The sequence below is a fragment of the Leptonotus elevatus genome, chromosome 4, assembly GCF_054856555.1.
Source record: "Leptonotus elevatus isolate MCC_2025b chromosome 4, RoL_Lele_1.0, whole genome shotgun sequence".
Taxonomy (NCBI): Eukaryota; Metazoa; Chordata; class Actinopteri; order Syngnathiformes; family Syngnathidae; genus Leptonotus; species Leptonotus elevatus.
In genome coordinates this window covers 19,543,374-19,564,738 of record NC_141242.1, presented here as the reverse complement: position 1 = coordinate 19,564,738, position 21,365 = coordinate 19,543,374, and the positions used below count along the sequence as shown (strand labels likewise).

The 21,365-nt window shown below is 41.1% G+C and overlaps 1 protein-coding gene and 1 long non-coding RNA gene across 5 annotated transcripts in view; one reads left to right on the top strand and one right to left on the bottom strand.

Moving 5' to 3' along the window:
• Positions 1-21,365, bottom strand: part of hipk2 (homeodomain interacting protein kinase 2) — a 78,640-nt gene that overhangs the window by 5,253 nt on the left and 52,022 nt on the right. The window contains exons 3-12 of one of the 4 annotated variants that reach the window (XM_086073105.1): positions 21,164-21,287; positions 20,616-20,735; positions 15,739-15,825; positions 11,158-11,342; positions 10,901-11,063; positions 8,472-8,697; positions 6,953-7,074; positions 3,682-3,809; positions 1,336-1,518; positions 164-487 (exon numbers count right to left, since the gene is read on the bottom strand). In XM_086073105.1, the coding sequence (XP_085929231.1) occupies positions 164-487; positions 1,336-1,518; positions 3,682-3,809; positions 6,953-7,074; positions 8,472-8,697; positions 10,901-11,063; positions 11,158-11,342; positions 15,739-15,825; positions 20,616-20,735; positions 21,164-21,287 (1,662 nt within the window). Of the gene's footprint in view, positions 1-163; positions 488-1,335; positions 1,519-3,681; positions 3,818-6,952; positions 7,075-8,471; positions 8,698-10,900; positions 11,064-11,157; positions 11,343-15,738; positions 15,826-20,615; positions 20,736-21,163; positions 21,288-21,365 lie in introns of all 4 variants that reach the window. The other 3 variants (XM_086073104.1, XM_086073107.1, XM_086073106.1) reach the window with 3 other exon arrangements.
• Positions 2,201-15,144, top strand: LOC147175943 (uncharacterized). Its single transcript, XR_015094556.1, has 3 exons — positions 2,201-2,357; positions 3,688-3,817; positions 14,137-15,144. It is a non-coding gene; the product is annotated as an uncharacterized LOC147175943 (long non-coding RNA).

Genomic DNA, 21,365 nt, shown 5'->3' with positions numbered 1-21,365 from the left:
ACCCTCCTCTGAGACTGCTATACTTTTGTAATGCCTATAATCAAATGTGCCCAATTTCACTCAACACACACAACGGCACGCGCTTTTCGATAGCAGCACTAGCAGCAATAAAGAAAACATAATCGTAATAATTATGACATTTCTTCCAAAAGACAGAACTGACCCATTGTTTTGTTTGTGGTCATCTTCCTCATCTGTGTCACTGCTGATGGTGATGATGCTGACCGCAGGGCTGGGTGTGTCAGGAATGATGATGGTCTGTCTGGGGACGTGCTGCTGGTGTGGATGGCTGCGGGTGGTGCTGGAAGCCTGCTCGGCCTCAATAGTCCCCCAGCCGCCTCCCCCGCCGCCCTGCGGGGGAGGGCAAATCGAGGCCGAGCTACTCTGAAGCACAGCGCACCGTGGGGGCGTGTTCTCCTTCACCCTTTTGGAACGCTGTGGCGACAGCACTGCCTGAGTGGATGACACTTCGTAGGCTGAAGCGTTCCTTTAAGGCAGAAAGACAAAATTAAGAAGTAAGCATAAAAAACACGAGACATCATGCTTTATTTATGAGTGCAGTCCTCTGCAAAGGTCTTAGACCACCACTGGCTTTGTTGTTTTAATAACCTTTTTCACAGCAGTCATTTTTACATGGGAAAACACTAAAATGTTGGACAGATATGCTAGGAGTCGCATTAATTCGGATGCCATACCATTAATGTTTTAGAGAGACAATTCTGTTTGCCACTTCAATTCAAATTGGAAGAATTCAAATGGAATTGTATGTGTTTCGTGCAGCCTTGCTCAATAAATTACAATACTGTAGAATTAGAAAAATTGTTAAATGAAAAAAAGTGAAACTCCTACATTATTCAGAATCATTAAATCACATGGGAAAAATATTTACAATCATTTTAATTGTTTCTTATGTAGTATTCTAATTTCTTAAGATGGTGCTTTTTGGGTTTCAGGTGTACGGTCATAAGCTATTGTCATTTTTTTGCTTAAAGATTTTTTTTTGGCCTAAATCATCTCATGATGCGAATGTTCAATGTTTTGTGTTTCCTGAAAAATCAGATCGATATATAAATGACAATCATGAAATATTTAAGTACTGCAATAAATCAAAAATTTTTATTAGATTTATTTATTATATATTTATTTATTTATGTTTAAATGTACAGGAATTTGTGTGTCGCAAATAAAACCGTAAAGTAATGGCAAATCGTAAATGCTTGCCACTTACCATCTTTATGTTTTTGAAAATGTCATTATAACATTTTTAATATAACCAATCTGTGATGCACAGGTGTGCGCTGTAGCTCGGCCAATGTAATTGTTGTTATCACACACCTGGCAGAATTCTGGTGCTGTTTGTTCTTTTTGGAAGAGGAGTTATTATTGGACGAGGGTTGTCTCATAACATGTGCCACTCCAACATTGAGCGTCTGGTTGGATGGGAGAGTGACGTGGCCAGCCAACAAAGTTGGCTGCTGCATGATGGGATTGTAATGGCCGCCATGAGGGTGGGAATTCCTGTAGTAGAAAAACAGTTTTCAAACAACACTGGTAAAAGAAGAGTATAGCCACAGGCAAATATTATTCACTTACAAAAATCATACTGGTACATTGGAATAATTGAATACCTTACAAAAATACATCTGCTTAGTAAGGTCAAACATAAAAACAATAAATAATAATAAATTAATAAAATTAACAGAAATACATAATACATCGACATTTTGCCGAACAGATTGGTATCTTCTCACCCCTGTGATGTTCAAATCCTTAACATTTTCATATAAATATGATTTTTTAAGTGTAACTTTAAGTTAATTTTATGCACACTACTTATACGTATGTCGTTAAACCAAAATGTAACCAAGAATTTGCTCATTAACAAGCAGAGCAAGGCACCTATTTAAATACAATAAGCCCGTACAGTAACAGAAAAAGTACTGTACTGTAGTAGTTTCCCCCTCCTCATAAACCAGCAGGTGTCAGTAGCAACTTAAAAAAGAAGAATACTGCATGATTATGTAGAGAGAATAAGTGAAGTAAGGAGCAAAAGGGGAGGGCAGAGGAGCTGACACCAGCTGCGGAGTGATAGCTCTGCAGAGGAAGTGCGACACTTTCCTGATTGTCTCTCTGTAGACAACAGCGCTTACTCGGGAGGGGAGGGAGAAACAAGCCAAGAGAGGAGGTGGGTTGGGGAGTTGGGGGGTCATCACAGTTACATACATGTCGCACATTATCAACCCGCATCCTGTGTCACTCTCTGCTGATCGCCCACTCGCCCACTCGCTACCATTTGTCAAGGCGTCTCACTGACACGCAGACAGTCTCTTCATGTTCATCTCGTCCATCTCCCTGAGGTGAATCTGCTCTTATAAACGCACTAGTGTTCTTGTGATTCGATAAAGATAAAGGACAGGCTGTCAGGGAGATACTGACTACTCAGTCAATCACGTTTGCATCTTCTTATATTACTTACTCTAACAGACATAAACCCAATTGTGTGTTTTATTGTTGTGAATTGATGACCTGTGTTTACATTATAAATGCATTTTCATTCTAGAATTGTTCAAATAAAGTTTGAAGATACTTTTTAATGCTATTGAAGGAGAAAGTGTGTCGAAACCGTTGACTTGCACTGCATGTTCGCCTGCCAAGAGCTTGCTGAGAGCCACAGCTAGGATCGCAAAAGCATATATATTTTTGGGAAGTTTTTGTCAAAAAGTTGATCTTGGAAATTTTTGAAATACTATTTAAACGCACACACACTTTGTAATAAGAATGTTTTTTTTTTTGTGCATTGGTTTATTTGTACATATAAATAAATATGAAATACTAAAATTATTTGTAGAGAAATACAATAAGGGGATAGGCAAGTACAGATACCAGGTATTGATATCGGGCCAATACCTGGCCTTATTTCAAGATATCGGTAATTGCAATGGGCGCCTTCTCGTGGTCGTTTTATGATCAGGGACTATAAATTAGAAAATAGAATAATTTAAACTTGCCAATAATTTCATGCAATATTAAGCAAACATGCTATATTGGGATATAAGTATTTCTTTAAAATGACCTGTCATTGATTTTGGGGACATTTTGTGTATCAAAAATACTTTTTGGAATTTGGTATCGGATCAGTGACTACTCAAGAGTTGAGTACTCGTACTGGAATTGGTCTGAAAAAAAGAGTGGTATTGAACATCCTTACTGTCAATGAATTACAAAAAAAACCATGAATGTTGACTACAATGAACAATTGTTTTACTACCACTGGTCTGCATATGCTGTGATGGAGGAATGCATTGTTCAGGGGTGCTCAAGTTCGGTCCTCAAGAGTCCATGTTTCTTTCCACTAACACACTTGATTCATGAACAGGATCGTTATCAGGCTTCTGCAAAGCTTGCTGATTAGCTGATCATTAGATTTAGCTGTGCTGCAGGAGGGAAACATGGAAAACAGGCTGGATAGAGGCTCGCGAGGACCGAACTTGAGCACCCCTGGCATAGTGCATATTGTATATAAGGGTAGGGCCTCATTAGCCCTGTGTAACTAGGTTTCTGTTTTCATGGGACTGAGGGATGTTTTAAAGTAACCAGAAATTTATCAAATTTTTTAGTTCATTTTCTTGCATTTGAAGTTTCTAAATTCACAGATTTAGTAAGGAAATGGCGTTTGTTTACCTCCAGTTGGCTAGAGGCTGTGTGCTGCTCATGGAGTCGGGGATGACGGCGGCATGCTGAACTGAGGTGTGAGTGAGCTGCTGCCAGGCTGGAGGCAGCAGTATCTGCTGGGTGCCGCTGGGCCAAGCCTGCTGAGGTAGAAACAGACACAATAGGGAGTGGAAATTAAAAAGACAATAACGACACATACATCTATTGTTGAACGTTTACGACAAAACATGAATACATGATATATTTGGATAATTAGTTTTAAGGGTGTGATAAATCAATGTCTCGCAGTGATTGTAAAGCAACAAAATTGGCCTCAAGTGGCAAGACCAGGACTTTATAGAGTACTTTTGCTACGATAGTTTTCTCCATGTGTTTATGTGTATCCATATGGGGTACATGAGACTTTAGTTTTTAGTTTAGTTAAAGTTACTACAAACCATAATTTCAAAAAATTTGGGACATTGTGTAAAATGTAAGTAAAAACCCAACAGAATGACTTGCAAATAGTAGTAGTGTATTCCATTGGATAAACTACAAGTAAGAGAAATGTAATGTTCAATCAGATTAAACTTTTTTGGTTTGTTTGTTTGTTTTGCAAATATTCTCTCATCTTGAATTTGACGCCTGCAACATGTTCCAAAAAGCTGGGACAAGGGCAACAAAAGATTGGGAAAGTTTAGGAATGCCCAAAACAAAAACACCTCTACATGTGAGGGTCATGAATGGGTATAAAAATGAGCATTTCGGAAAAGCTCAGTTGTTGACTGCTGAATAACTCAAACTCAACATCAAGTACAAAATGTAAAAATGTAAAATTGTGTCATTTGTTCCCAAAAACCTATTAAGTGTTGTTGCTGTTAATGCAGAAGTAAACATGTCCCAGATGTCCCAGCTTTTTTTGGAACACGTTTCAGGTATCAAACTCAAACTGAGTGAATATTTGAAAAAACAAAACAAAAAACAATCACGTTTATGCGTTTGAACATTAAATATCTTGTTATTGTTAGTGTATTCAACTGAATATAGGTTAAAAATAATTTTCAAATCATTGTATGCTTTTGTCCTTTTTACAGTACACAATGTCCCAACTTCACTGTTTGAACTTTATCTGAAGTCTGAAATCTGTAATGAAGAAGAGAATCGGGCATTGTGTTTGTATGCATGTGTGCATGTCGTCCTGACTGAGCATGTTTGTGTGATACTATTAGTAAACCTAATAGTTTAATGCAGTTCTATTGATCAGCACTTTCATGTCATGGCTAATGAATCGTTCATTTAATACCACTTACACATCTATTTACAAGTACAAGCATATTGAAACAATGTGATAGGAAGACCGAGAAAAGAGAAAGTAAGAGAGTAAAATTGAACACAAAACAATTAACATCCTTAACTATGTCAAAGTCTGAGGTTGCAAGGGGGCGTGTTCCTCCTCAGTGAATTCTAATGAAACATTCTGGCGTTTGAGATGGCCTTTAGGTCTACGGCCCTTTATCAACATGCCACTTTGACATACTAATACATCCATCCATCTTGCTCCTCCTCTTGCTCACTCTATCTCCATTGCTGGCTCTCTAAAGGCCTTTCTTACCAGGCGTCTGTGTTGTATAACCAGCCTGTCTGCCCTGAAATGGTAACCCCGTTATGTGGGCCCTTTTTTTTCCCTCCTCACAGAGCTCATCAGCACTATCAGCTGCCCGCCACCTCCCACCTCAGTCAAACACTCCCCGGGTGAAAACCCTTTGTCACCTCGGGGCTCTGAAAGCCGCAGCTCTCACTCCCTGATTGTTTCCACATTTTCTGCATTCCTGCACCAGATAAAGGTTTTGTTGGTTCCTCGTGCTCACTGCTTTGGGCCCTTCTCCATGAAGGTTGGGGCATAACCTGCATTGTGGGCATGTGGGGTTATATTGGGGTGCGGGCTGAGGCACAGGTGGGGAGAAAGCAAGCCACCAGCGATCAAACCAAGCCATCGAGACCTCCCACCGTGAAGGAATAAACACAGACACACAGGCAGTTAAGGTGTGCTGCATGCTGGTCCATATAAACCATCTGCTTATGCTAACAAGTACCTTGTGCCTTTATTTAACATGGATACACAGACGGTGGAGACAAGTAGTGCGGGGATCTGCAGTTGAAGCATCAATAAATGTAATTTACATTTTCTACCTTCTTAACAAGACATTTTATTTTGTCCTGTAGATTCATTACGTATTCAAGAATTTGGTGAATATATGAATTGTCTGGTCTTTTGGGGCCTGATTCAAGCTTCGCCTGACCTCTTAAGGTCCTCTGAGGCCTCTGATTCAGAACGGCTGATTCGGAAGCAGCCCTGGAGCTAATCACCATTTGGTATCTGACAGATTAAGCCACCATAGAAACACAGGCATGCCCTCGCACACACATACACACACTCAAGGGCTTTGCCGCCTGCCTGCCTATTGCATGATTAACTGGAGATAAGGGAGTGCTTCAAACTCCCAAGATTTTCAGAGATATTTAAAGCCTTCCTGGAAATTTCCATAGGGAAAAGGTGGAGCGGTGATGGAAGTGGTTCGACAGGGCACATTCACTCTTACTTCCTTAACGTTACATTAACAGATAAAAGTCACCAGCTCCACTGTGCAGTACATGCTTCAGTGACGACCTTCTCTGTGTGAAAGGCTCTTGCCCAGCGTGCATCAAAGCGTAGGAGAGTTGGGCTGCATAGACAGCGAGTGAGGAAGAGAGATTGGAAAGACTGGAAGTAATGCACAGAAGAGAGCAACCTAAAAGCATTCAAAAAAGCAGTGAAAACCGATCTCCAAGCAAGGCCAGGTCATGAACATTTCCAGCCTCTATCAAAAGTATTAGTTTTTGTAAAGGTTTCCAAACAATGGATGCAATTTTTTTTCCTCCTACAATCAGCAATATATTACACAAGATCAACAAAATTGAGATATTGCAGCATGACGAAGATGATGATGAAGGTCCACGACAGCACTGTAGAAGAGTTCTTCTTGAACTTGTTAAAAAATGTTTGGGGCTGAACTAAAAAATAAAGTTCCAACCTCTCTGAGTTCCATAACCAGTGACCTCTAACTTCACAAATGCTCTTCAGAACAATTGGGGGGAAAACAAAAAGATGAAACGCATCTTGCAAAGTCTTCCCAGAAGTGCCGAGGCTGATGTAACTACTTTTTTACTTTCTTCTATTTTAGGTTTATTTAGGTGGAATGGCCCACTTATGCCCACATAGTGTATATTAGTATAATTTAAAATGGAATGCCTTTGTACGTACCTGAGTAAGGAGGCTTGGTTGGATCTGCAGAGGCTGAGCGCCGGGGGCCTGTGTCACTATGGGAACAGCATTCTCCATCCGCATGGAGTAACTGTTGTGCTTGGAAGGCGATGCCTGCAGTCCTGGAAAAGAGCAGAAAACAAACAGGATGTCAACATATTATAAGCGATGTGTATATTTAGCAACTCATATTAGAAGGCAATAATTGTGTTCTAAACACGGAATATGAATCAAAGCACAAATAAAAGTCTGTCTGTGGGAGGTGTTGAACTGTGAGGGTGAAAATGTATTTATTGCCTTTTTAAGTTTATAATGGGGTCATTGCTGGTCGTTTAAAACTAACTCTGCCTTGTAGTGCAGTTAGTTGAACTTTGCAGCAAAAAGCAAACATGCCAGAAAGGGCATGCTTTTTCACATGGGAGAACACGGTTAAAACATAACATACATTTTACTAGTTTAAAAAAATGCTGCAGTTTTAAGTGTTCGCTCGTTATATGCCAAATACGACTTAAAGAGGAAGTCAACCCAAAAATATTTTTAACAATAATATGTTCTATGCAGCCACACTAGTCTAAACATGACATTCTGATAAATATTTTTTTTGTGGAATATATAGCAAAATCCATTTTGCCACTGTCGACTTAAAATTACATCACATTTGCTCAGGGAACAACCAATCACGGCTCAGCTTCAGAAAACAGGTGAGCCGTGAATGGTTGTTACCCGAACCCTGAGCAACTGTGATATCATTTTCAGTTGACAGTAAGTGGCAAAATGGCAAACCCTTTGAGATGGTGATAAACCAGTGGATTTTCCAGCAGTATTTGGTTAACTCATATTCCCGAAACACAATATTAATTTCATCAAAATGCTGTGTTTAGACTGTGGGGGCAAATACAAAATATTATTGTAAATACATGTTTTGGGTTTACGTCCCCTTTAAGTTGTCCATTATAATCAAAACATTCAGTGAGGTCAAGTATATGTCGTTTGATATGTTGATACGGTGAGTTGGCGTCATGTCAGTGCTTGTATTTCACTAAACAAATTATTTTGTTATCAAAACCCATAAAAAAAATTGAATAAGCTAATTTTATAGAATAAAACCACTGGTCAGATGTTAGAAATGTCACTAATTGTGTCAAAGTCGCTGTTTTACTTGATGTTTGTTTACACGAAAAGCTATTCTCCGGATTTTGGGAAAGGGGTTGAATTTCTAAAAGCTTACCTTTGTTCTACTGCTAATTACTAGAGAACGGAAAAGGGAAGAATCAAACTTTTTTTTCTGGTGAAAGAAGAGAATCTCTTCTTTCATTTGGTAGATTCAATGTACAAATAATAATCATAGAACACAATAGTCTGTGCATCTTGAAAAATCTGTCAAAATGCTCTCAAATTGCTGGCACTCTAGGGTTGTGATCAGTGTAAATTGAATGAGTTAATAGTGACCACTTGTGTGAGTTTCCATCTTAAGATCTCCAAAAGCCTCGTTTTTATTCTGACTGTTACATCCGGTTACCTTGGAAGCCAGGAGGACAGACGATGAGCGCCTGCTGGAAGGGATCGGGCCGGGCAGCGCAGAGTTGAGGAGCCCCCGTCTGAAGGGGCATGCTCCTTTGGGCCACAGCTGCCATGGAGGCAGCGGAAGGCTGGTAGAGTGCAGATTGGTAGTTTAGTATGGAGACATCAGGACTCGCAAAGGAAAGGGTGGAATTGTTGGTTGAGGAGGGAGCCAGGTTGGTGGCCTAAAGGGATGATGGGACCAAAATGAAAAAAAGATGAGAGGGTTCCACTGATGGGAATAGTAGGTAGAATTGCTTAAATGTGGGAGAGGCAATAAAGAGTAGAGGCGGCACCATTGCACTTATCAATAGAAGGTGAATTGCCAGGCATTGAAGGAAACCAACAGAAAAAAGAGATTGGGATGTTTGAATGCATTTTGACGATATAACAACAGCCAATCAATGCACAAAATATTAAACTACCGTAACCAGAACCATGCTGCGTTTAAACTGAACAAATGCACTGATGCATCAGTTTGTCATTTTCCTAAAACAGTGTGATTATGATGCGCAACAGTAGTTAAGATAGAAGCAAACTACATGATCTCATAAAGAGGCCACCACGTTACATGCTGTATGTTTCTTTTAAACAATGCCATATTAATAAGCAAGACAAGTGCTGAATTCCATTGGTTCAAATGTCTGATACAAAATGACGAGCCTCGATAATGACCTGCAAGGAAATTTAGCGCAGCCTACAAATCATTATGCCTGATAAGAGTAATTTTTCACCTCCAACAGGCATTCATCAATTATGCAACCTTCTCACTCTGAGTCGTTCAGCATGTCTTGACCAGAAATAAGACGTGTGCAATACAACAGTTTGTGTACAGAGTTAGACTTAAATACATGATCAAGTTTTTATCTTTTCACTATCCATATGGGCGGAGAGAAATACTCAGCATTTGAATCATCTCTTTGTAAAATCCAGAAAATTAAACGGCAATTAAAAAACAGAAAAAATGAAGTGCTGTTGCATCCTACGCAGCGTGAGTAAATGCTTCAACAGAATTTAAGATAATATTTACTGTAAAATCATTGTCTTAAGATATTCAGGATCTACAATCTAAAGCAAGGGTGGGTAAACTCTGTCTCGGGGGCTGGAGTCCTGCAGGTTTTGGATGTTTACCTTCTCCAACACAGCTGATATATGATCAGCTCATCAGCAAGCCCTGCATAAGCCTGATAACGATTCTGTTGATTGGAATCAGCTTGTGTTGGAAGAGGGAAACCTGCAAAACCTGCAGGATTCCGGCCCTCGAGGACCGAGTCTGCCCATCCCTGATCTAAAGCCTGGCGGAGTCAAAAGTCAGCAGTTCCGATTCCACGCCATACGGAAGCAGTAAAGCACCACAAGCTCAAATCCAGGGTAAAATGGAGAGAAGTGAGACGATAGAGGAGGACAGGAACGAGAGGAGGGAAGGAGACGAAGCCCGGGGTAAAGGGATTCTCGAGGACTTAAAGCTCCAGAATGCAAGATAAGCAGGAAGCAGGGCTTGTCATGTGTGCAATCAGCACTTTGTGACAATCCCATAGGACTTGGCTGCAGACAGAAATGCAGCCAGATGGATATACAAGGCAGAAAAGGAGGATCGAAGGCCAGGAAATGTGCACATGGGAAAAAAAGGTACAAAAAAACAGGTCATGAGCAGCTTTTAAATTATTACTGCAGTATGCAGTCATTCTGGCTAAAATTACAGCTTCTAAACCATTTACACATATATGGCTTGAAATGCCAATAACAGCATCTCAGTCATCACTATGGCAACCCCGGATTACCTGGTAGGTAGTTAATAAATGTTGTTATGTGTTTATGGAGACGCTAATGCTGCTTTGGAGCGGTGCGCAGTGCTTCTATAAATGCTTGTGCATACACAAAAAAATGATCAAATATCACATTGACTGCTGGTTTTGCTCATGTTTACAGTCACTGGCTTCTAAGCAAGTCACTGTCTAGTAACAAGTTAATTTCTGTCAATGTGTAATTAACCAAAGTCCAAAAGTAAATCTTGCTTCACAACAGTAGGTGGAGCCCTGGGGCTAAAACACATGCACTTCACAGCCCAACAGTTTTGAACTGAGAAGAAATTGATTGCAATACTGTACTTATATACGTTATGGAAAAAATATAAACATTAAAACTGGCTCAGCATTCACACTGGATCATTTTTAGCTTATTTTGTCAGTGTGACTGGGGATTGATTACTTAGCTCACTGTGATGTTTGCGAAGCCAAACATTCCATTTGTAGTCCAGAGTTGTTGTCATTGAGGTACAAATACGCATGATTAGTAGTGTTTTGGAATTCAAATTGCACTTTGCACACATGCCACTACACACACGTCATGGCTGTGTGACAAAGGACAGAATAAGGTGTTGGGTGTCACCTGGCTGTGCACAGTGTTGAGCTGGTTGTTGAAGGTCATGGTGAGGTTGGTGGAGGTGCTGGGGGCCACGTGGGTGATGAAGGGCGTCTTGCTCTGGTTGACCGTGTCGTACATGTTGACACGCCGCTTACAGATCTCCATATTCTGGAAGCATGATTTCACACTAGAAAGTGACACAGAGGGAATGAGCGTGGTTTTATGAGTGGCAGATGCAATTACGCCATGAAAGAAGGTAATTAGATAAATAGAACTCATACTGAGAGCTATGCGGGAAATCCAGGAGATGCGACATTGTAACAAAAGAGTGGTTAAGTGTTTCGATAGGTGTGATTCTTTTGTCTGCGTCGATGGTCAGCATCTTGGTTAACAGGTCGATGAATTCCCTCCTGTCGGCTTTCTCGGCCAGCAAGTCGCTCCCCTCCAGATCTGACGTCATGTTTACCTGCAGGCAGCAAATAGCGGCACAGTCAAGCGTGCGTGCTTGTGTGTATGTAGGAGGTTTCTGTCATGTTTCTTTGTAAACATAAAAGAAAATCCCCCTCTAGCTTTTTCCCATGCTGGAAAAAAACTTAATACAAAAATCTGCACCCTCATCAGTTCAGGTGTTCCCAGGCTTGCTCTTCAGTGACATTCTAAACATTTGCACTGCTATTTGTAGTGCCATTTGAAATATCTAGACAGTGTATCCATTCCTGAGTTGTGACAACATGAAAGCGTAAGAAACTAAAAACTGAAAATTCAACGTTTGGTTAGTGGTGAGGAGAAAAAAAGTGATTCCTCCACAAAGGACGCCATTCTGAGGAGAAAGCTGACGCGACAAAACCAAAATATGTTGAGAAGCATCACACTGCTTCATCTGTATTCAAACCTTCAGGTTGTGGCTAATTGCTGGGCCAAGCAGCTCATGCCTGCTCAGATGCTAAGCAACATGGAGATCATGGATGGATTTAATAAGCAGGGAACTGGAGGTGGGTCTTCCGTCTTGCATCTGGGGCCACAGATCACCCAGAACAAGTTGTTTCCCTAAGCGGGAAACTGCTCATTTCTCCGAATTAAATCTGCTAGTTGGATGACAATATGCAAGCTCACCTGGAATTTCACGCCAATGGACATTTTACACTTATTAAACGCTCTCAGAGACAGAGGCAATAGCATACAAGTTCTGCAAATCAGCTTCCTTGTCCCTTGGATCAGAATTTCTGTATCTAGATAAAAGCTGACCTCTTTTTAGTTGATAGGACATAGGAACTACCATAAGCACAAAAAGATTCAAAGCTGATCTGATGAGATATCATAGAAGCGTCTGAACACAGTTTTCCCACTGTTTGCTTGTGTTGAATAGTAATTAAGGGCTTCATTTTCTATGTCACTTGTCAGAAACACAGGCAAATCAATCGCGGTCTCAGCAGTTGGTTGGGAGGGGGGGGGGGGGGGGTACACCTTAAACAGCTGCAGCAGGAATGACACAGAAAACTATCGCCATTTCCTGCTTCTCATTTTATTTATAAATTGATAACATCATTGCCCTCCACCCCAAACTACATTTGATGTACCCGTTCCCATTGCAAAACAGTTGCACGCAAAAACAAACAAATAGATGAAGCCATGTTTATGAAAACATAACCTCATTAGTGAAGGGAATGATTTATTACAAATCCTTTGCGCCCTGCCAACAAGCAAACTAAACAAAGTGGAAAAGATTGGACTTGCTGTGCCTCATTCCCCGTGTTTAAACAAGCACCAAGGTCATGATATAGCTGCTCTTTGTTTAGGCCAACATGATTGTCAGGCAGTGTGAGGACACTGGGATTAGACAGGCAGCCTTGTTTACTGTGACATGCAGAGGAACAGGTCTTCTTTCATAAAGCTACAAGCGCTTATCTGCAGGCCTGCTTCAGGGGCTATCAGATGTGCTGCCAGTCACCGCCACAAATCTGATGCAATTCTTTTCCCTTTTTTTATTTTATTCAGAGTCTGTGACCACACCTCTCGGTAGTGATAAAGGAATAATCTGCGGAATGGGGTGGGGAATAAACATGTTCTCTGTAACTGGTGGAAGAGAAGACTTTGGGAAATGTGCACATGCAAAGTTGGTCAGTAATACTAAATAAGAGCCATGTTACCATTCTATTCGAACAATAATATCATTCCAAGATCCTTCTATTTAGATATATGTACATTATTCAACAAGATAATCACTTAAATCGCTCATGCAATAATACTGTTTTAGAGCATCATAATGAATAAATGAATCAAGCTACAAATATTGCCAGGATGGCCAGAAGGATGAGAAACGTTGGCCTTGCGTGTAAACATCTGTTGGATGGAGCCACATCTGTGTCTTGAGGAGCACTGATATGCCACTCAGGAGTGAAGACAGGGGTGGCAGATGGGCCGCTCAACACCTAAGGAGATGTGTTGCAAAACGTGCTCGCTTAAATGCTGACCTGTATGCAGCTCTCCAGCTTGAGTAAATCTGCCAAAAAGTGATGACTACAATAGAAGCAACAAGAGCACTAACAAAGAAAGAGTGCATACGCCTGCCAAAGCTTCAACCATTTGTCATCAGGGACGCAAATTAGTGACTGTTGTAACTATAAGAGTTATAAAAGTCTAACAGTCTAAAGTTGTGTACGATCCTAACATCACAAGCCAGATTGATAATTGTGATTCACTCAAGGGAGTTCTTCACATGATCAATCTGGTACTTCACTCGGCAGACCCGTTCGGGAAAGGAGGGACTTGCTGTACAATACTTCGAGCTGATTGGACGATGCGGCATCTTTGCACGTTTGTTGTGACCAACCAAGAAGACGGATGAAAATGTCATCTTCCGTCTAGTCTTATTCATTTATTCTACTTTACAACACTATTTGGGTTGTAAACCTGTAAAGAACTACTGTACAGAGCGTAGAGATTTTGAAGCATGGGAGCCTTGAGTAGGGTCTTCAGGCTTCCAGTTCATTTCAGTTAGATGGTTCCGATTTACTCAAATTATATACTTGGGACTAATGCTTCACCACATTTCCCATTACAGCAAGGAGGTTTGTTATCTTCCTGGCATTCGCAGCCCCTCTTGTCTTTCAGGGCCTTTAGCTATGTCATCCATTATATATGCAGGGACAGATGTCCACAATACTGCCTTGTTTATACGGGAGGATATGGTGAGACAGGCCAAAGTAGGCAGTTTTCTCCCACATTACGCTTGTTCAGCTTTATATCCTTTGTGTTTTCAGAGTAAACTGAGTCGGGCTGCAACAGTGAGAGGAAGACGGGTGACAGAGCTTGAAGCGTAGGAGACCGAGATGAGCCGGGGGATATCAACACCCGTGCAGGTTGCTTTCATTGAACTATGTGCTGTATGTGTGTGTTTGCATGGCAACTGTAAATTCAACAAGCCCAGGCAGTGATAAAATCTTGTACTAGCCGAGAGCGTGTTATTCCAGACAGGACTCAGAGCCGCCATGGGCCCTACTGGACAGCCATAATTGTCTCCATCATTTATGTACCTGCATGTACCCATATGGACAGTTTCCAGAGGCTGCAGCTGCTTGTGGATCAAGATTAGCATATTTCAAAGCAAATAGTTCACCAGCGTTGTCATTATCAGGGGCAGAATCTAGCAGCATAGTGATCAGACAGGACTCTTGGCGAGGCAAAGGGGCTTGGGAAAAATATTGTAACTTTCCATTCCCTTTGTCGTATCTGGTAGCAGAAGCAGCATTTGGCTGTGCGAGAGCAAACAAAAATCACTATCATCTCAGTGTCAGGCATGTCCTATCAACATCATGGCTACATGTGAAGTTTCCCACCACGGACGGATGAGTTCACTGGGAGTCGTAAGGAAAAGTGACATTGCATAAAGACTGGTTAAATGGCAGTAATGTAGATTTATTGCAAGTCACTTCCTGTAGTTACACAGGATCATCAAAACAGATTCCCACTGATGACCTGTTTTTCGTAACAAAGAGCAGAGCACAATTAAAGGAGTCTCCTACTTTTTACATTTCCATCTTTCTTTAAAATTATGGATGCATTTGGATCAGGATTTCATTTTTTCTAATAGGAAATAATGTAAATGCAATTAATCCGTTAACCAAGCTCCAAAAACAGAAAATTCCTATTTTAATTTCTATTTATGTTTTTTACATTTACAGTAAAGTATAGTATTTAAACAATAAAAACACCTTACCTGTTGTGGTGTGATGGCATCAGTGGATGATAAATACTATGTTAATGCTATCTGTAGTTCAGTGCTGAGTTTGTGTATTTTACATTGGGCATATTGTTAGACTACTAAACGGTCCTTGCGTACGTTGTTTAACGTCAGGCACGTTGTTGAACAGCCAAGGGGGGTCCTCGTGCCAGTATTTACAGAAGTAGTCACGGTAGTTACAACTGCGCGATAATCTCCTTCCTAATCCCACTGTGGTTCGTAGCACTGTATGTTTGTCTTTGCTGCCACTGGCACTGTTGTCTTTCTTTGGGCCCATGGCGAAGAAAATTGTTATGGAAAAATCAAAATGCACTCGCGAGTATGAAGCACCTCCGGGAGTATTCACGATCTGACTGGAAATGAGCAGTGCATCGTCTCAACTACCGCAACGTGAGCATTCGGCATTGCTAGGCTTCGCTCGGCTTCACTTGGCTACCTGTTTTCAAGGTATGTTTGGCATAGCTTGCTTTGCTTGGGTGTTCGAACTCCAAAAATGAGTTCAAACTCCGAGGCATTTTTTACTCAGATTTTTTGGTTGAAGTCCGAATTGTACGAGTTTCGAGACGTTCAAACTCCGAGGTTCCACTGTATATGGTGGTCTGTGATATTGGCAGCTACATACCTGGGCCATATCATCCAAGCAGTTGAAGATGTATTTGCGTGCCTCCTTGGACTTGATCCCTGTTTCTCCCTCATGGTCCTCGGGAGTCTATAGGAGACATAAAGCAGATGTTCCTCTCAAACCCTCAACATGCTTCCTCTCTCAACCTGCACTATTTATATGTGACTCATTTGAGCCTCTTGTTGCTGATGTAAAGCAGGACACAGCTTGCCCACTGAGCAACCCCGGGGTCATATACAAACACTCATCTAACATCCTATAATTGGGAGAAATGGATGCGAATTTATGAGCAAATTTATATAGCTTGTCACACAGGAGACAGGGATGACTCGTGTTGCTTTAATTAAAGTATGTGCTGTATGTTTGCATGTGCAAGTGTTTATCTGGTGATATGGTAAAACTATTATTTAAATCAATTGAACACATGTTTAGTACATACTGCCATTAAAAAATAATATACATTTCAAAAGAAAGATTGCTTATCTCCATGAAAGTGGTACACAGGCATGTAAAGTTGCTGCATAAGGATGTGTCACATACAAAGGACTGTTCAGACTGAATACATAAAGTTTAAAATATTATGTGCAGTTGTGCACATTAACACGCCTATTCTTGGATAAGACACCATGAGTTCATAATAAAGCTAATTAGTGACTTTTTCCACATGACATTCTACAGGCAAAAGTTCAAGCACTAGTCATGGTTCTTTTTAACATAACCACAGCATGCTGTAGATAATGACAAACAGTTGGTTAAGGACTAAAAAAAACAACCTGTGGGGAGTGTGTTCAAAAATCATGTACCAATGATTTAGAAAAAAATAAAAAATCTTAAATGTTTGTGATCAGATATCACGTTAACACCTCTGTTAAACTCATGGCTAGTTTTTTTTTTTTTTGTAGCTGTGTGGTATAATATAGGTTGTATAGTAGGGATCTAACAATATCCAAACGTCACAATACAATATTATCACAATATGAATCTAATGATATGATAATTATCACAATAGTGTGGGGAGGTTGTCGATATAAAAAAAAGTTCACAATACTGAATAAAAACTAAAAATAATGTATTGTTAAAAAATAATAATAATATAGAGTTTTTGTACATAATAACAGCAGTGACAAAGAAATAGGCTTGGCCAGTCGTTTTATTGTTTTGAGCTCCTATTGGCTCAAGGGCGCAAAGTCTGTGTAGTTCATAATGCTGTGTTTGGTTGAAGCGGGTGAAAAGTATTTAATGTTTTTTGACAGAGATGCTGAAAAATATAAATGTCTGACGTTCCTCTTCCTCTGTTGATTAGCATAGGTCTTAATTAAACGTAGATGGCCAAAATATGCCTAATTAAAATTTAACTTCACTAATAAACTAACCAACAGAGAGTGCTGGAACTGCACTAATAGAAAGTGACCTGGCCTTTTTAACAGATGAGCTGCTTTTAATGTCGCAACATGACGACGATATTGTGGCAATTTTAATATAGTGACGCTGCTGTTATCGTTACATTCCTAGTACTAACACTGGAATAATAAAAAATAAAAGTCCATTTCTAATTAACTCTTTGACTGCCATAAACGTTATATAACGTTTAGTAAAAACCTACGGAGGGGCGCCGAGGACGTTAACTCTTTGACTGCCAGACGTTTTCAGAAAAGGGATGCCGTCAGTGCAAGCCGATTTAAGCATTTTGACTGATCTTTCAAGATCCACAGAAAATGTTCTGTTTGGACTATGGAAACACACATACTACCAAATGAAAGATTGAACTTTCATCAGAAAAAAAAGTTTGTTTCTACCTTATTCCGTTCTTTAGTAATCAACAATAGAAAATGGTTAGTTTGACCCAAATTCGCTTGTTTTGGACCAAAATACGGAGAAATCAAGCTTTTAGTGAAATGATATTATTTCATGCACTCTAGTGAATTTTACACTTCTTTTTGTCCATGAATGATGCCACAAACACCTAAATAGTGCTTTACTTCTATAAAATACTACCACCAAGAATGAAAAAGTGTTTTTTGATAGCAAAATACGTTTATTTACATTCAACAGTGTAACAATTTGACAACAATTTGGCAAACTATTTACAAATGTGTGCAACTGTGGTGCTATTTACAATTATGTGGATGTTTCAACGACAGTTTTTCTTTTTGTGAAACACTCCCCTGCGTGCAAGGAGACGCAACATGATTTGCACAACAGATTAGTTTCACTGCGATTGCCTCTTCGCGTGCAGAAGCTACACTTTCTTGCCGGCCGTTTTTTCCGGGGAATAGCAAGTATATACTGCAGTGTGTGTTGCCATAAAGTCTAATATCAGGATATTTGTTACCGTTACATTACGGTGGTGTTACATCTGGCTTCCTCATGTCCTTCAGTTGCTATACCGGATGGTAAGAGATGTTCTGATCCATCTTATCCACTACATTCATGGTGGCATCGTAGTCCAGAACCAGTGTCTTCTCCGTGATCAGACTGTACCCACTCCTCCGATGAATATGCATTGGACTCGGGGTACTCTTCATCGTCCGACCGAATGTCCGCATGTGCAGCTCTGGCGTTAGCAGCGCTAGCCGGTGAGGCTTTATGACGTGAGAATAAAGGCCGAGTCCAACTGTGGCGTCCAACTGTGGCGTCAACCTCGGGATTCACCATCATCATCATCATCAATGTGCATTGGTCGATGCTTTTCGACAACTCTCCTTCGCCCGATCGAATCTCCGCTTGTGCCCGGTCGATTGTGCTGCGCGTTTTCCGGCGTTAGCAGCACTAGCCGGTGAGGCTTACTACGTGATCATAACGGTCGCGTCAAGGCTTCCAACTTTGGCGTCAAGCTCGGAGTCATCATCATCGTCGACATCAATGCGCTTTTTAGTATTGATCGATGCTTTCCGTCTTTGAAAAAAATGCTCAAGCGTGAGCTGCTTGCAACCGGTTGCTGCATCAGCCATTGTTGCATGATCAGCCATCGTCTCCTCAACACTCTAGCTCCGCCTCACGTCTTCTACTGACACCCACGGTGGGCGGCCCACTCAACCTTGTGCAAAGAGAGTCATCGCTGCCATCTAGGGGCCAAAACGAGTCATTTTACTAACTAGATCTGCTTGATACTTTCAGCACAGCTGCCTAAGGCTTTTCTCCACCCGTTTCCAAAAAAAACCCCAAAAAACATAGTGAACGTCTTTTAACGTCCTCGGCGCCCTTCCGTAGGTTTTTACTAAACGTTTTATAACGTTTATGGCGGTCAAAGAGTTAAAAGACGTTCACTATGTTTTTTTTGTTTTGTTTTTGGAAACGGGTGGAGGAAAGCCTTGGGCAGCTGTGCTGAAAGTATCAAGCAGATCTAGTTAGTATAATGACTCGTTTTGGCCCCTTGATGGCAGCGATGACTCTCTTTGGACAAAATTGGGTGGGCGTCAGTAGAAGACGTGAGGCGGAGCTAGAGTGTTGAGGGGACAATGGCTGATGATGCAACAATGGCTGATGAAGCAACAATGGCGACCGGTTGCAAGCAGCTCACGCTTGAGCATTTTTTTCAAAGACGGAAAGCATCGATCAATACTAAAAAGCGCATTGATGTCGACGATGATGATGATGGTGACTCCGAGCTTGACGCCAAAGTTGGAAGCTTTGACGCGACCGTTATGATCACGTAGTAAGCCTCACCGGCTAGCGACGCTAACGCCGGAAAACGCGCAGCACAACCGACCGGGTACTTCTGCACAAGCGGACATTCGATCGGACGATGGAGAGTAGTCAAAAAGCATAGACCAATGCACATTGATGATGATGATGATGGTATGTCCCGAGGTTGACGCCACAGTTGGAAGCATTGACGCGGCCGTTATTCTCTCGTCATAAAGCCTCACCGGCTAGCGCTGCTAACGCCGGAAAACGCGGAGCTGCACAAGCGGACATTCGATCGGGCGATGGAGAGTACCCCGAGTCCAATGCATATTCATCGGAGGAGCGGGTACAGTCTGATCACGGAGAAGACACTGGTTCTGGACTACGATGCCACCATGAATGGAGTGGATAAGATGGATCAGAACATCTACCACCCGGTAGGAACTGAAGGACATGAGGAAGCCAGACGTAACATCACCGTAACGTAACCGTAGCATGATCCTGATAGTAGACTTTATGGCAACACACACTGCAGTATATACTTGCTATTCCCCGGAAAAAACGGCCGGCAAGAAAGTGTAGCTTCTGCACGCGAAGAGGCAATCGCAGTGAAACTAATCTGTTGTGCAAATCATGTTGCGTCTCCTTGCACGCAGGGGAGTGCTTCACAAAAAGAAAAACTGTCGTTGAAACATCCACATAATTGTAAATAGCACCACAGTTGCACACATTTGTAAATAGTTTGCCAAATTGTTGTCAAATTGTTACACTGTTAAATGTAAATAAACGTATTTTGCTATCAAAAAACACTTTTTCATTCTTGGTGGTAGTGTTTTATAGAAGTAAATCACTATTTAGGTGTTTGTGGCATCATTCATGGACAAAAAGAAGTGTAAACTTCACTAGAGTGCATGAAATAATATTGTTTCACTAAAAGCTTGATTTCTCCGTATTTTGGTCCAAAACAAGCGCATTTGGGTGAAACTAACCATTTTCTATTGTTGATTACTAAAGAACGGAATAAGGTAGAAACAAACTTTTTTTTTTTCAATCTTTCATTTGGTAGTATGTGTGTTTCCATAGTCCAAACAGAAAATTTTCTGTGGACCTTCAAAGATCAGTCAAAATGCTTAAATCGGCTGGCACTCACAGCATCCCTTTTCTGAAAACGTCTGGCAGTCAAAGAGTTAATTTGTCCAAACTGGCAACTTATGTGATTTTGGTCATGATTTTAGGAGAGTTGGTTTTACCTTAAGTCTCCACAGAGGATAGGCAGAGTCGGGGTCTCTATTGAAGAACCTGGTGGTCTTTGTCCCTGCACTCAACAGATACTCTGCAGGCAGACCCTGAGTCTGTGAGACGTACCGGATCTTCAAGACAGAAAAAAATTGCATTTCAAGGCGGTTTGAGGACAAAGAAAGAGCATTTTAGGAAACATTCCAAGAATCCAACCACCAATTCAAAATAGCACTGATATACAAATGAGACATTCTGCCTGGCTTGGGTTAAATCCGACGAGTTTGTTTGGCGTTGAAGCAGAACCCTGTCATGGTCTCGCCATTGATTCTGATTGAGGGAATTCAGCTATGTCTCGCTCTGGAAAACAGTGGCCCACTAATTGGACAAGTGGCACTGTGGCATATGTTCCTATAAACGGGGAGGGAAGGATGGGGGGTGGTTCTAGGATTGAAGCAACCCAATTGAAAGCCCATTGACAAGCACACATGTATGAATGCATATGAAGCATGTGCAGGCATCCAAACAACCAACCATGTAAAGTTAACTGAGGGTCCAATACCTGATCGAACTCTGAGGCTCCAGGATAAAGTGGCCATCCCAAGAAGAGCTCAGCTATCACACAGCCCAGGGACCACATGTCTATCGCCTCACAGAATGGCAGGCCCAAGATGATTTCTGGAGCTCTGTGTGAAGAAGAATAAACAATAATTAAAAAAAAAGAAGACGTTCAAATGAGACCATCGGTTTCAGGGTGTTTTCCC